At 38.1% G+C, this 15,085-nt stretch overlaps 1 protein-coding gene across 2 annotated transcripts in view; it reads left to right on the top strand.

The window, feature by feature from the left end:
- The window catches only part of Aduk (Another Drosophila Unc-51-like kinase), a 243,655-nt gene that overhangs the window by 176,416 nt on the left and 52,154 nt on the right, over window positions 1-15,085 (top strand). For both annotated transcript variants that reach the window (XR_011017586.1, XM_068225373.1), the window contains exon 6: window positions 4,292-4,471. Coding sequence is in view for 1 of the 2 variants with exons in the window: in XM_068225373.1 (XP_068081474.1) it covers window positions 4,292-4,471 (180 nt within the window). In the remaining variant the exon portion in view is untranslated. The remainder of the gene's footprint in view (window positions 1-4,291; window positions 4,472-15,085) is intronic.

Raw genomic sequence — 15,085 nt, 5'->3', positions numbered from 1 at the left:
TATGTATCGATGTATGGCAAATACTGACAGGAAATTTTCTATGTGCGGACAACATAGTAGAAAAAATAATTCTGGATTATTAAAAAATAATAGTTAATATTGTAGTTTTTGTTTTCCGCAAAACCTTTTTCTCGTTTTCGGTTCTAGTATGTATTTGAAAAAGAATTTTACAATACAACAAAATATACGTAATTAAAAATCTATGGCGCTAAAGCCCTGATTTGCTTTGGCCTACCAAGCGACTGCTGCTCAGTTCAAAGACCTGCAATTTATGAGGTGAGGCATGATCAGTGAGACGAATCATCTCGGTCATTATTCTTGGTTTTCTAGACCGGGTCACCCTCTCACTCTCAGATATCTCCTCAGTTGCAATCACTTAGAGTCACTTAGGATGAGTGGACCTCGAGCCAACCCTCAGGCCCAGGTAAAAATTCTTGACCTGGCCGGGAAACAAACCCATGACCTTTGGGTGAGAAGCAGCATTTACGTTCATGTGACTATAAGGTTTAGAAGAGAGAAAATAAAAAGTAAATTGATATGGGTGGAGAATCAGACGGAGGGGTATGTTTAGGTCCAAGAAGTTCCATGAAGGAGATTGAGGAATGTTGTCGGGTTCATTGGGAGAAATTTCCAAAAAGTGTTCTGCAGAGACATTATCATCATCTTCGTAATCACTAGTTTCATCTACCACCATATTCACAGTAGCGTTAGTGCCGTTAGAAACAAATAAATGTTTCTTCTTTAGCTGTGGTGATTCCAGGGGCGTGTCTGGTATAATTTCGTCGCTACTCTCTGAACTAAATTCACTATCGCTATCTGGTAAATCATCCACGTTAACTTTGTATTCTTCCAAATACTGCATTAATTTATCGTCATCAATACCTGCTGAAAAAATATCACGTGAACTGCTTGCCATTTTGCTGTCACAAATCCAATCACTGCAAGGAGTGACCAGTTAGTGTTATTTGTAAACACATGAAACGACTCTTGTGAATGCTATAACACTCTCTTAAAACTGCCAAAGCAAGGTTAGGCACACTATAACGTGTAGCCCCTTTACTATAGGTTGTCATAAAAGTATGCACATCACTATATCACAGAATTTTAAGCCTGCCGATGTAAGAAAGTGATGTCCATATTTTTCTTACAGAAATATCCCCATGTGTACATAAAGTATACATATGATTTTGTTCAGTATATTATTTCTTTGAGTTCAAACAGAACCGATGTTCATCGTTGTCTGTCTTGGTGTCAGGGTTATGGGGAGTCTGGGGAGTTTTGCTCATTGTTGTGTGTTTTTTTTTAAAATGTAAATATTTTTCTCATGTATTAACTATGTAGCGTAGGAACCGGTTAATTACATGCTAAGAATAGAGTGTATTATGTAAGGGACATTATCTCAAATTACATGGAGGTGATCGACTGAAAGAAAGTAAATTAAGGACAGAAAATTAGATGATGTATAATTGCCAGACTTCAATTATACTTCATTGCAAATGTAGCCTGTGCTGAGTTAGATCAGTGAACACCCTTCAGGCAAGTCAATTTAATTTGCGTACTGTTTTTTTTCCTTTTTTCCTCCGTGTCATTTCTTGTCATTTCTAGCTGTGCTAAGCTGTATCCAGTAAATGGTTGAACCCAGAAATCCTACTTTCACATTAGATAAGACTCCATCTTAAGTATTTTTCTTATTTACCTTCTTTTTTTCCCTCAAACGTTACCACCCCCCTAGTGCTCAAACTACCGAGGCTAGCACAGAAAGTAGGAGGAGGGCAGTTCGAAGACCATTTTGGCAATTCAGGCCGCTCTTCGATATAGTCTCATAGTGGTTGTTCGTCAGGTTACGCTGACGCATTATTATGCTTGGATCTCCCTTCGAAGCCCATAAGGGTTTAGTACCAACAACGTAAGGCAAGCAGGTATAAGTACCAACTTAGTTGGGGATGTGTGGGATCTGGTAAATGCAGCACAGGTGAAGTTAAAGGAAGCAGAGATTGTTATCAATGGAATACTGTGTAGGAGGGATATTGACTGGAAGGTGATAAGGGATTTAAATGAGACTGTGGAGTGGGTATGTGGGGAAAATAGGAGTGAGATTTCTAGATCCTAATGGGTGGGTAGGAGATAGAGATCTGCACTCAGATGGCCTTCACTTGAACCACAGTGGTACGTATAAATTAGGTAGTTTGTTGAGAAGAGTTATAGGGAAATGCATTCAGGGAAACGCAGTGACTAGAGAGCGGTGATGTCAGTGGAGGGAGGATGAAGTCAAGTAAAGATGACCTAAAGTTGTTAGTGTTAAACTGCAGAAGTATTGTAAAGAAAAGAATATAATTAATTTAATTGATATACATTTATCAGATATTGTAATAGGAATTGAATCACGGCTGAGAAGTGATGATATGGATGCCAAAATTTTCTCACGAAACTGGAGTGTTTATCGCAGAGGCAGGATAGGAATGGTAATAGGGGGGTATCCATTCTGGTGAAAGAAGAATTTGTAAGCTACAAAACGTTAAAGATTACAAACATGAAATTCTAGGTGGAAGGCTTATCTCTAAAGAAAATGGGCAACTTGATGTTTTTGGAGTGTACAGACCTGGAAAGGGTGGTACAGATATTGATTTGGAATTATTTGATAAGATAATCAACTATGTGGGAAATAATATGAAAAGGAACGTGATTGTAGCAGGTGATCTCAATATTGACCCGATGTCAGTTGGGAAGGTAATACGAATGACATGGTCAGCAAATGGCAAATAATTTAATCTGGAAAGGACAGTTGAATCAGAAAGTGATGGAACCAACTAGAGGGAAGAATATTCTGGACATGGTGGTAAAAACCAGATCAGCTCTGTAGAGAAACTGAAGTAATAGATGGTATCAGTGATCATAAAGCTGTTTTTGTCATACTTGAAAATAAATATGATAGATAGGAATGTTGTAAAGGTAGGAGTATTACACAGTACTATACGGCTGATAAGACAGGCATGAGGATGTTTTAAATTATGATCGGTGGAAAACAGTAAATAAAAACATATCAGTGATTTAAAGCAATTGTTGAGGAATGTGAAAACCTCCTTTAAAGGTGGTAAGGAATGGTAAAGACCTACTGTATTGTAACAGGGAAGTAAAGTAAAGAGTATATGAAGGAGGTGCAGATTGGAATGAAATAGAAATGGCTGTGGAAGTAAGGAGAAATTAAAGGAACTTACTAGGAAATGGAATCTAACAATGAAGTCGGCTAAGGATAACATGATGGCAAGCATAATTGGCAGTCATACAAATTTTAGTGAAAAATGGCAGATGTATTATAGGTACTTTAAGATATAAACTTATCAGTGATAGAATAATTTCTGTCAGGCTCACATAAGGTTAACATTGTCCAGGTATACCCTCCACCAGTTGCTACACCTGATGTAACAATTGAAGAGATATATGAAATATTAGAACATACCATCAGCAAGATTCTCAAGAAATACTTATAATCAAGGTTACTTCACAGCTAAGATTGGGGAAACTACTGTAGATAGTCATATAAGATCCCTATATGGACTAGGCATGAGGAACAAACTAGGAGAATACTTACTAGTCTTCTCCTCTGGTAATGATCAAAAAACATCAAAAGAAAACAACCCTGATTGTCGCACACCTTACTACAACTGACTGAAGAAAGGAGTTCTCTTCAGAAAACTAGGATCTACTCCATTCAGGATAAGAGCAAATACAAGAGTTTATGCTGGGAGATACTGAGAAGCTGCAGAAAGACCTGACACAGTTCATTCATAATGCTTGTCCTGAAATCGAACAACACCAGACCAGTAGTCAAACTCATGAACTGTTCAGAGGTGTGTTCCACATCACTTGGGAGTTTAAACCTTTCCAAAGTGGCGACTGTACATCAGGGCTGTTACAAGCATCAGTAGGACCATGACCCTCAGGAATGAGCAAAATGACTAGAGATGGTGTATCTTACTGGAACTTCAATGTCTGTGGAAATTGTTATGTGTGTGGGAGTGTAACTCAACTTTTTAATAGAACTTTAAAAATAATTTGTTGTATACATAGGCTATAATTTCTTTATAGCCTGGTCTCCAGAGAATGATATTTTTCAGTATTTTAAGATTTAATTTTCTGAAATGGCTATTTGAAAATCTTTCTCTGTGGAAGTTTGAATTGGATTTGCTTAGGACTTACATGACTTTGTGCATTTCCAGCATCATGTGGTGATAAATAATATTGAAATAATTTATATCTGCTATGATTTAATTACTTTGTAACTCTTTTATAGTTGAGACTGATCCTGTAAAAAAAAGTGTCCTTCAGAGCAAAGTGAAATCCTACATTCGGCGAGCTGAAGATCTTAAGAAAATAGTGTATGGCCACGACGAATCAAATGAGGAGGCCTCTGAGGAAAACAGAGGCATCAACACTCATGTCGATAATGGGTCTCCTGACTTCAATCTGCTGTGTAAGTTGGTAGTATCATCTGGAGTATTATTACAATATTTACACTATATGTCAATAACTGTTAGCTATAAAACGAGTAACCATTTGCATTAGCATTGGTTCTTTATAACAATTCCTACACTTTTCCCACTGCTTTCATTTTTTTAATTTACCTGTCATATGACTTCTTATTCTGCCTCAGTTACATGCAAAGATTCATCAAATCATACATTTTTGATTTTATGGATCTTCCAAGTGTGCGCTTTAGCTGTTAGTAGTCTGAAGTTCTTGTACAGATATTCTTCTTTCTAGCCTTTATTCCAGTTTTATTAGAGTAGGCACTTGATTTGGATTTGATCCCCTTTTCATAGCCAGATGCCTTTCCTGTCACCAACCCTACTTAGAGCGATGTATTGCATGTTTCTGTGGGGTTGGGGAGAGAGAAAAAAGTTAAGTGTATTAAGATGAAAACAAACAGCCAGTCTCTAAGCCAGAAGAACTAACTACGTAGTTCAAATCAATTACCTGGCCAGGAATCAAACCCAGGGTCCTCTGAAGCGAAGGTCAGTATGGTAACCAAGTAACTGGACAGGTTCTTGTCCAGATATGTCCATTGTAATATTGATCAGTTAAATCTTCTGTGGTGCAGTGTCATCATTATCAGCAGCAAGAGGTGTAGTACAAACTACTTATGTGCTCTTAGAAATGTCAAGCATTATTAATTAAAGTGAAAGAAATACCCATGCTTAAAAGGTTGTAGTTAAACCAGGAGTATTAAAATTTCCTGTGTTGGTATGAAATAGTGATTACCCTCTAACTGTAACTGATTTCTTAGGAAGGAGATGTAAGTGGTTCTTGGACACAGTTAACAATAAATCATAAGCAGAGAGAAAAGTGGTGCTCTACTCCATTCTTGTTGTCTCAGATATTTATACACATGAACATAGATATTCAGCATATCGAGTGTGTAAGTTGCATGGTATAGGTTATGTAGTTCTGGAAACTTGCATTCTAGTGATGCTGGGTTTGAACCGCACTGTTCGCAACCCTAAAGATGGTTTACCATTTCCATACCAAACACACTGTTCCTTGATTAAAGCCTCACCCCGTACTTTCCTAGTCCCAGTCTTTTTCTCTCCTGTAGTCACTGAAAATCTTTGTGAGTTAGGTATGACATCAAAACAAAGCACAAAAGGGAAGTACAGCCTAGAGTTGGTTATTGTATTTTGTATTTTGTATGTTGAAGCTCATGTGATGGACTCTTCTGACAGTGAAACAAATGCTAATAATAAGCAATGTACTTATTGTGAAATGCGCTCTATTGAAAAATGAAATTACATTTTACCCCCAAAGTTTTATCAGAGTTGCAAGTATTGCATATAAAAAGGATTGATGTAAAAAGTCAACACTATGAAGAACTCTTTTATTAAAGTAAGAACAAAATGGGAACAAAATTGTCACAATAGTGGTTTGGTATAAGAAGTTTTCAGAGTAATGTCAGGAGACCTAAATCTGAGTTACCAAACCTCCATTTAAGTTATATATAGAAAGATAGGAACATGAATAGGAACACATAATAGGATAAATACCACAACAGGTCAGCATCAGAATGCAAAAGACCAAGAATAATCTCCACTTCTTTGTATATTGCCATTTTCAAAGGGATTGGCTCTCTCGTCATCAACACCTGTTCTACATCCAGTTCTCCTCAACCACCAACGGACTATTTTCTGCTTCCCAGCTTCATCAGGAGATGGGCAGTTACACTCATTAAGAGGCCATCTTGACAGATCTACAGTTTTGATGTAGGATGTGTGGGATAAGAAGAAAGCACCAAGGTACCTCACAGTTTCATCTGCAGAAATTAATTTGATATTAAAGTCATTCAACACCTTTAGGTCAATGCCCATAAGTTTTCACAGTATTAATTGATACATATTTGTGAAGCTGGAGAATGAGGCTAAGTTTATAATAACCATTTTAACTAGTCGTTTAGTTGATGTGTTATCCTGTGCAATGATTACAGAGTTATGAGCATAACCTAGAACTGTTGAGGGCTCTAAATTGGATACCTGCTCATAGCCGAGCTTTTTGCCTTCACAGAGCTTGTTGAGGCGCTATTGTATAGTCTGCGTAGGGTTACCTGATGTACTTCTTTAGGAGTACTTGTAGGCTTTCTATCTTTTTAGCTGTCTGCTTCAGTTCTCTTTCTTCAGTAGAGTATTCTTTTGTATTATTTTCTTGCACTAAATATCTTGACCAGAAAATTAAGCTGAACTCTTTATTGCATAGTAACATTTCCTCAATTTAGAGATTGCCTAAAAGACTAAGTATATTTAATACCAACTAATATTGTTTAATGGAAAAATAAATAAGTCTATTGAATTTTAAAGAAAATCACCAAAGATGGTTTCTTAAAATACTTATTGATGATTTCAAGGGAGACAGTACAATGTCAGTAATCAAAGATTTTGGCATGTGGAAGGTCTTCCAGTACTCAACAAATATATGAGGTTGCATACAATAAATCTGATCAATTTGATTGTTGATTTATCCGTTTACCGAGCTCGATAGCTGCAGTCGCTTAAGTGCGGCCAGTATCCAGTAATCGGGAGATAGCGGGTTCGAGCCCCACTGTCGGTAGCCCTGAAGATGGTTTTCCGTGGTTTCCCATTTTCACACCAGGCAAATGCCAGGGCTGTACCTAATTAAGGCCACGGCCGCTTCCTTCCAATTCCTAGGCCTTTCCTATCCCACCATCGCCATAAGACATATCTGTGTTGGTGCGACGTAAAGCAAATAGATTTATCCGTTTATGAATTTACGAATTATCGTGCCCCTACTCCCAATTGGCAAGTCAATGACTTTGATCCATTTTAGATTGTGTGCTTCCTTGTGGAATGGAACTGTGGGCTCGTATATTCCCTTCTTCTCACAGTCAACATTGTCAGGTTGACTTGCAGAGGATTCGAAGCAGGTGTAAGTATCGATTACATATCCTGCATTGTTATCTTTGTAGGCAATTATATAGATCCTTTGAGTGCTTTCATTCTCTGCCAAACCTATGGATCTCTTTATGGATGGTCAATCCAGTTCTTCTGAGGGCCTGGGTGATGGTGGTGCTTATTTGATGATGCCTAATAAAGCACTGAGTTTCGCCATGCTGTCAGGAATCAAGAACGTGTGCAAGTGTTTCAATCTCATTGAGGCCTCGCCTACAACGGTTACTGTTCATGGACTTGCTGGGCACAGCACGAACTGCTGGTACGATCTCCTTCATCTTGAGGCTGTTTCTCCATTCACTGTGTGATAATCCTTCATGGTGGCTAACCCATTTATTGGAAGCTGGATGTTCTTTAAAAAGGATAACTCCTGTACCTTTGTGAGGGAGATCGCACCACTTCTTAAATCCCAGGTCTCTTACTATCTCCCTGATCTTCTGATAGTTTAGAAAACCATCTTTAGGATTCAACAGGTGGTCATCAGGTAATAGATTGAGTCTTGATAGGCAAGTTTAGGTTTCTTCTAGTTTTCTTGTATTCAGGATGTAGGAGTTCTGATATCTTTTCAGAGTCCACAGACCATTTATTTGCTATAGGAATGCCTCCCATTGTGCGCAGTATAGTCAAAGTCCCTTAAATTTTCTGTGACTGTATATCATGCCATCTGGTAGATCAGCTGGTAAGTGAAGGACTTCCTTCAAGTTCAATTTTATCAATTCGTCTGCATCGACGAGAAACTTCACAGGGGTTTAATTTATAGGAACAACTTGAAAAGGGTAGATGAGCGCTCGACAGATGGCAGTGTTGGTAACACAAAATTTCTGATCGGCATGCAACAGAGGAGAAGAAGCGAGTAATTCAGTCTTACTATGCAATTTCTGCATTGTATTTTGAGAATTAAAAGGGGGTTACATTATGAAAGCTGAGAGATATTTTATAGATTCCTTGGAAGATATGCTTTTGATATCATCTAGTTAAGTTGATAGATAGTCTTCAATGAGCTGTCCACCAACAACGTTTATACATTCAGATCGTAAGGTGTTGATTTCAAGTCCAGTTTCATTAAATCCTTGTAAGGTCATTCTTGCTCTTTCCAATAATTACTGTGTTGTCAGCAAATGCGAGGACTGTCAGAGGTTTCAGACCAGCTGCTAGTGAAAACCCATATTTGGTTACTACAGTTTCTTCAGAGAGTGAGAGGGATGAGCCTTTCATTACGCCTTTCAGCAATTTAATGCACTTTGTTGCAGAATGATTAACCTCACTTTTTTGTTTAATTTTGTTATTAATGATAAGATTAGGGCAAAGTTCTCTTAAGGTGTTCGTGACCAATGTTGTCGAAGGCTTTATGTACATAGAGAAAGACTACTGTTACATCGGACATGGTGTCTTTATCATTCTTTAAAATAGATTGTAATAATGCTGTGTTTAGGTGGGTGCCTGTACTATTCATGAAACCTCTTTGATGTTCATGGAAAGGGATGAAGTCATGCAAATTCCACTCAAAGACTAGTTCAGTAATCCTTCTAATGATGGAATAGATGGTGATAGGTCGCCAGTTTAGAGGAGCCCTCTCGTCTCCTAATTTGTGTATGAGGACATCAGGGAATGAATGTTTTCGACTTTCTTGTAGCAGTTAAAGCTAACACGTCCGCGACTGAGTCCTTTCTCACGACTCGCATTAAAACGTGGTCATAACTGGGGGATGTATAAACTGCAATCTTTATTGCTAGGTAATAATGGTAGGATAAGAGTTATGTAGGGCAAATCTTTCAGGATCGGTAATTATGCTAGGATAGTGATTCCGTACGCAGTCATTTCTGTTTGAATATTGGTAAGAAAAATATTCTTCAAGATCTGGGATTGGTATTTACATTGTGAGTGGTTGATTTCAAAAAAGGGCCAATGACCTTCGATGTTAGGCCCCTTAAAACAACAAGCATCATCATCAAGATTTCAAAAAAATGTTTTCATGTTTTTATTTATAACTACTGGGGTGTTGCCAGTTCAGCCATGAACATTGTTGTACACTGCTCGATTTATGTAACATAACCTAAATAATCACAGACATTTTGTTTATGTCCATACCCGGAAAAAAAAAAAAAAACCCCAGCAATAAGCGAACTACAGCAACAATAGGAAAGCAAGTTATAATAGTCCACTCACACTGTCACTGTCAGTTCATTTGTTTATGCCCATACCTGTAAGAAAAGACAACAAGAAAAAAAACAGCAGCAATTGAGAAGCAAATTATTATAGGCCACTCACACTGTCACTGATTGTGCACTGTGACTGATCACTCAAACTGTAAATTGAACACTAATCAAAAATGTATGCAGGAGGTCATAAGTAGTATAGCTGAGTCCATTTAGCAGAGTAGGTAGAGTAGTCGGCAACACATGATCCTGAGATGCAAGTTTCTGCAACAGAGCCATAAACTGCACAAAATGGTAACCATAGTCGGAAAAAATGTGGTTCATATCCCCTTCAGTGTTTTTGCAGTAGGAGCAAGTAGGTGATTGAACAACCCATATTCAATGCAAATGCTATGGGTATCGTCAATGATTAAATTTAAGCTGTGCAATTGTTGTTATAAACTTACTTGAACATGGATGCTACTGGTACCCGTTTACAGAGGAAATTGTGGTGTGCACTAGGAAGTAATACTGTTCTTGCGTTTGTGATGTGACCTCCCATTCTTCACTCCAACAGGTCAACAGCCTTTTCTTGAGAAGAGGTACATAATCAGACGATGGGACGGTGGTATAATTCTGTCTCCCATTGTTTGAAGCAGACTTGGCTAGCCTATCAGCCTGCTCATCTCTAAGAAGACCAGTATGTGATTTTATCCAAACCAGTGTCACACTCTTTCCCGTAAGCTGAAGACATTGAGCAGTATTGATTATTTCATAGTCTAAAAGAGGATTTTTTAAGAGCAGAAGAACGTTGCAGTTTTCGCAATGCTACTTGTGAATCTGAAAGTATTATGATTGAAGACTGTTTTACTGTCATTGCATAATGCAGTGCTGCTAGAATCGTGGTTAGTTCCACAATATATATAGAAGCCATACCGGGAAGTTTAAACTCTGCACTTTTATATTTTGTTAAGTCTGCGAAAGCACTTCCAGCATTGTTTGAAGATTTTGAACCATCAGTACTGTACCAGGAAAGCCTAGGTCCTGGTCCATAGTTATCAAAAGAAATGTTGTTCCAGCATATAAGATCCGTCCGACGTACGAACATCTAAGTAAAAGAATGTTCCAGTATGTACCAGACTCCATGAGTGCGCTAGGCGGAGTCAAGTGACGTCACCTGTCGTTCAAAGCTCACCTCCCCTAGAGATATTTCTCGAAAATATCTTTCTTTTCGCAAGTTTTCAACGCCTGTGCCAATTTTAATGGAACAAACGCTAAATTGTAGCGGACGTCATGAAAATTAACCTCTATAAATTCCAAATTAATCCATCCTATGGTTGCTGAGTTACAATGATTTAAAATCTAACAGAAATTACGCACTCACGGTCACATGGCCGAGAGGAACTACCCCTCCCAGCGCCAGCTATATATGCCACTGGGTCAAGGCTAACAGGTAGTTGTGTGTTGAGTTGAGTTCAGTTCATTGCAAGCAGTCCAGTCTAGCAGTGCAGTATGTGTATGAGTAAGAGAGAGGGAGACTGGCCCTCACATAGTATGTTCGTGCAGTCTCGAAGACAGTACTTTTCGTCGTGTTTCGCGAAGACGAAATTACGGGCTAGTAAATCGCCATCGTACTTGAAAAAAAAAAAGACGTCGCACCGTAAGTAGTCTATTGTGCCGCGACTACGATATAACTTACAGACATTTCGAAGTATAACACGTACGAAATCAGTGAAATTCGAAGTTATATATTGGACATTCACAACATGACGTGTGGACTTAATTAATTGCACACAATATTAAATTAACAACAGAAACTGTCGTGTACAGTAACTTTAACTACTCTAGAACTTATTTTCTAACATAGCACATCCTTGGACTGTGTCTTTTTATTTATGTGCCATATTAGGACATGACGTGTTACAGTGATAAACTTAGTGAAAGTTAAGAACCTTTTCTAAAATAATATAGTTCTATCAACATTAGAGAATCATTGTTATCTGTCAGGACAATGATTCAAAGACTGTGGTTAGAGATGGTAATGAGAAATATTACGTGTTTGCACTGTGTTGGACGTTCTCAGTGACAGTTTAAAATAGTTTTTTTTTTTTTTTTTTTGCAACAAGGACTGTGATCACTCATTTGACGTCTTAAAATTAACATAGCATCTGTAAATACTACTTGCATGTTCCGTGTGTTAAGATCATTTTCACGAGCAGCAGAAATCTTCAGAAAATTCTACAAGATCCAACTACCTTCAACATCATTTCATCTATGACGTCAACGTGGTTTCTTCGTGGAACTTCAAGTTCGAGTCATCATCCGCACCCGCGGAATGTTCCAGATTCTCATCAGTATTCGTAAGCCAAGTTTTTTAATAAGTGAGTAGTCACAAACTGACTTTCTTTTTTTTCTTTCTTACCAATCGTGAACAGTGGTTTACCCAGTGCTGCGTGTGACGATACTTCGTAGTTTTCCACCATTACTCAAAACTCATCTTTTAATGATAAATCTATTTTCAAAATCTATTTCACACAAGAAAGACTCTAGGAGTTTCAAGTGTTCTATATTTCAAGGCTCACAAACTGAGAAACTCTCAACAGAAGTTCAAATTCTTATTTTCAATTATAAGTGTGTTCATGTCATGTCATAATACTTAGAAAGACTTTAGGTGAAAAACTGACACTTTATGTTTTCGCAAAAGACTATTGGATCTGTGAGATTTATTTATTTTCACAAATTGCATTCAAGAAGATTTACGTTAACCCTTTTGATTTCAACAAATTATTTGCATTCTATATCGACATTGCAGGGTGGTGAATTGATTAACATTATTAATAAATTGTTTGAAAAAGGGTATAACCATCTATTATTCGCCCTACGAGTCTATCCTGCTCTGTACCGGCTCCAAAAACCAACTTCTACTACCTGAGATCCTTCTCATGCCTTACGCCCCGAACTTTTACTGGTACAGAGAGGATAGAATATATAATAGATGGCGCCGCAACTCCAGGGGTTCCATTTGGAGCCGTGCCATAATAATAGATGATACGCCAGTTATAATAGACATCATCGCAATATTCAGGGTTCGATTCAAGCCATAATAAATTGCAATTTAAGTACAGGATTTGACTGCAACTATTACGAATTCGAAGAACTTGTTCGAATATTCTGGAAACATGGATAACTTACTTGCAGCAATCGAAGCTCTCAGGCTTAGCATTAACGATCAGAATGCTAAGATCGGTAAGTCTAATACGCAAATGGTCGAGTCCCATAACCAATTACAGGCGCAAATGGTAGAGTCTAATAACCAGTTGCAAGCACAAAATACTCAATTACAGGCTCAAATGAACGCACAAATAACCGCACTACAGTCACAACTACAAGCGCAGTTAACTGAGTCAAATAGCAAAGTCGAAGATTTAACTTCTAAAATTGATAGGACCTTGAACACTAAGTTTGCAGAGGCCGATAAAGTCATTAATAAAAGGCTTACTGAATCCAGTGCCCTTATCGAGCAACGATTCCGTGAAGCTGGAACTCGCCTCGAAAAGAAACTTATTGATTCTAGTACACAAGTCGAAGCCACATTGAAAGACATGCGGGATCAGTTCGTTGAAAACTTAGAGTCCATTAAGGAAGAAATAAAGACAGAGGTCGTCAAGTCTTTAGACAAAGATCTTAGAAATGTTCTTCCTTCTATTCAAGCATTTTCAACCGAACTCAAAGACTTACGAACTGAATTTCAAGAATCCCATGGTAACATCTCACAAGCTCAAGCAAAGTTAGCTCAGGTGCAAGAAAACCTGCGAGATGCATTAAAGAACGATGTGGGCAAATTACGTAGCGAGATAGGATTAGTTAAGGGCACGCAAGGAGAACTTGACAAGCGTATTACAGGACAGCTAGACAACACGCATACCCAGATAGCTGCTTTCTGTAAAGATGTACAAGTAATTAAAACTGACTTGAGAAATGAAATAAAAAATTTAGACACCTCAATTAATTCTAAAATTGTAAATTTGTCTGAAGAAATGAATCAAATTAAACTCAAAAGACATACGACTGACGTCACAATTCCTGGTTCTTCGAAGGAAGTACATAGCACAACAACCTAGATGACAAACCAGTCAAATTTTCAGGACGTGACGAGTATACTGCTTGGGAATTTTTGTTAAATCTCGACGATTACCTGGAAGAGAATAGGGTAGATGACGATAGAAAACTTAGAGTAGTATCCAAACTTCTAGAAGGACGAGCCTTATCATGGTTCATAGCTTTTAAGAGCTACTTTAAAAACTATGACAACTTTAAAAAGGCACTTCTCAAACGCTTTTGGGATTCAGAAAGACAACACCTCGTCGAAATGCAACTCTACTCTAGTAAATACAATACTTCAGTCAATACTTCACAATATTCCGATTATTGCCTAATGCAATTAAAGAAGCTACAGTTTTTAGATCCACCTTTGCCAGATATCGAACTCATTCAGATCCTGACACTTCAATATCCGCCTCATGTTCAAGAGATACTAGTCGCTGCCAACATTAAAACATTGGAACATTTCGACGCTACTTTGCGTAGGTTAGATACGGCTAATACCCAATCTAGTCCGAAAACTAACAGGAGTCGAGAAATAAATACGAACTCTGCGGAAATAAAACCGCCGGAGAGAGAGGAACCAAGGACACATGAAGAAGGCAGATTAAGCCCTACCAACCCAACCAGATTCCGGAATTTTAGACGTCAGAAGGATCAGGATAGACACCCTTACCAACCTAGGAATTTATGGAGACAGCATGAAAGCATTCCTGAAGAAAATCGTGAGTCCAGACGACGAGAACTCGAAAGTAGATGGAAGGATACACGGGAATACATCAGGGAGAGAAATCGTAATCCTGATGAGCTTGGAGCCACATCCCTGGAATACCAACATCAATACGGGCCAAGAGAACAAAAACCACCTGATCCTGAATCAACAGGCGCTATAAAAAATAAAAAAAACGCCGATCCCACAATAGGGAGATTGACTACAGAACACGATGAGGACGAGATTTCAAATTACTGTACTGCTGTTATCAATTACTGGCACATTGACGATTCCGAATTACTATTCGAAGACGCACAAACACCAAGGCCAATTATTACACGTTCATTACCTGTCATAACAGTACGCACAGGCAACCTACAGGTGATTACGCTCATCGATTCTGGAGCGCAAGCTTCTTTAATTTCTGATAGGCTTGTAGACTCACTTAAAAATCAGAACAATGTTTTGTTACTGACTGCAGCTCAGATCAAAGTAAGAGGAATAGTTCCTGATAAAATTGTTAAGTGTAAATCCCAGGCATTTTTAGAATTTGAAATTAACGGTCAGTCATTCGAACACATATTTTTTGGTAGTATCACGTCTTAACTTCAACTTAATACTTGGATCAGATTTTATGATCAAATATAAAGGAACCATTGACTATGATGCCAACCTCGTAAGATTAA

The sequence above is a fragment of the Anabrus simplex genome, chromosome 1 (genome assembly GCF_040414725.1).
Source record: "Anabrus simplex isolate iqAnaSimp1 chromosome 1, ASM4041472v1, whole genome shotgun sequence".
In the NCBI taxonomy this organism is placed as follows: Eukaryota; Metazoa; Arthropoda; class Insecta; order Orthoptera; family Tettigoniidae; genus Anabrus; species Anabrus simplex.
Note: the sequence above shows the minus strand (reverse complement) of the source record. Positions and strands in the feature narration are given on the sequence as shown.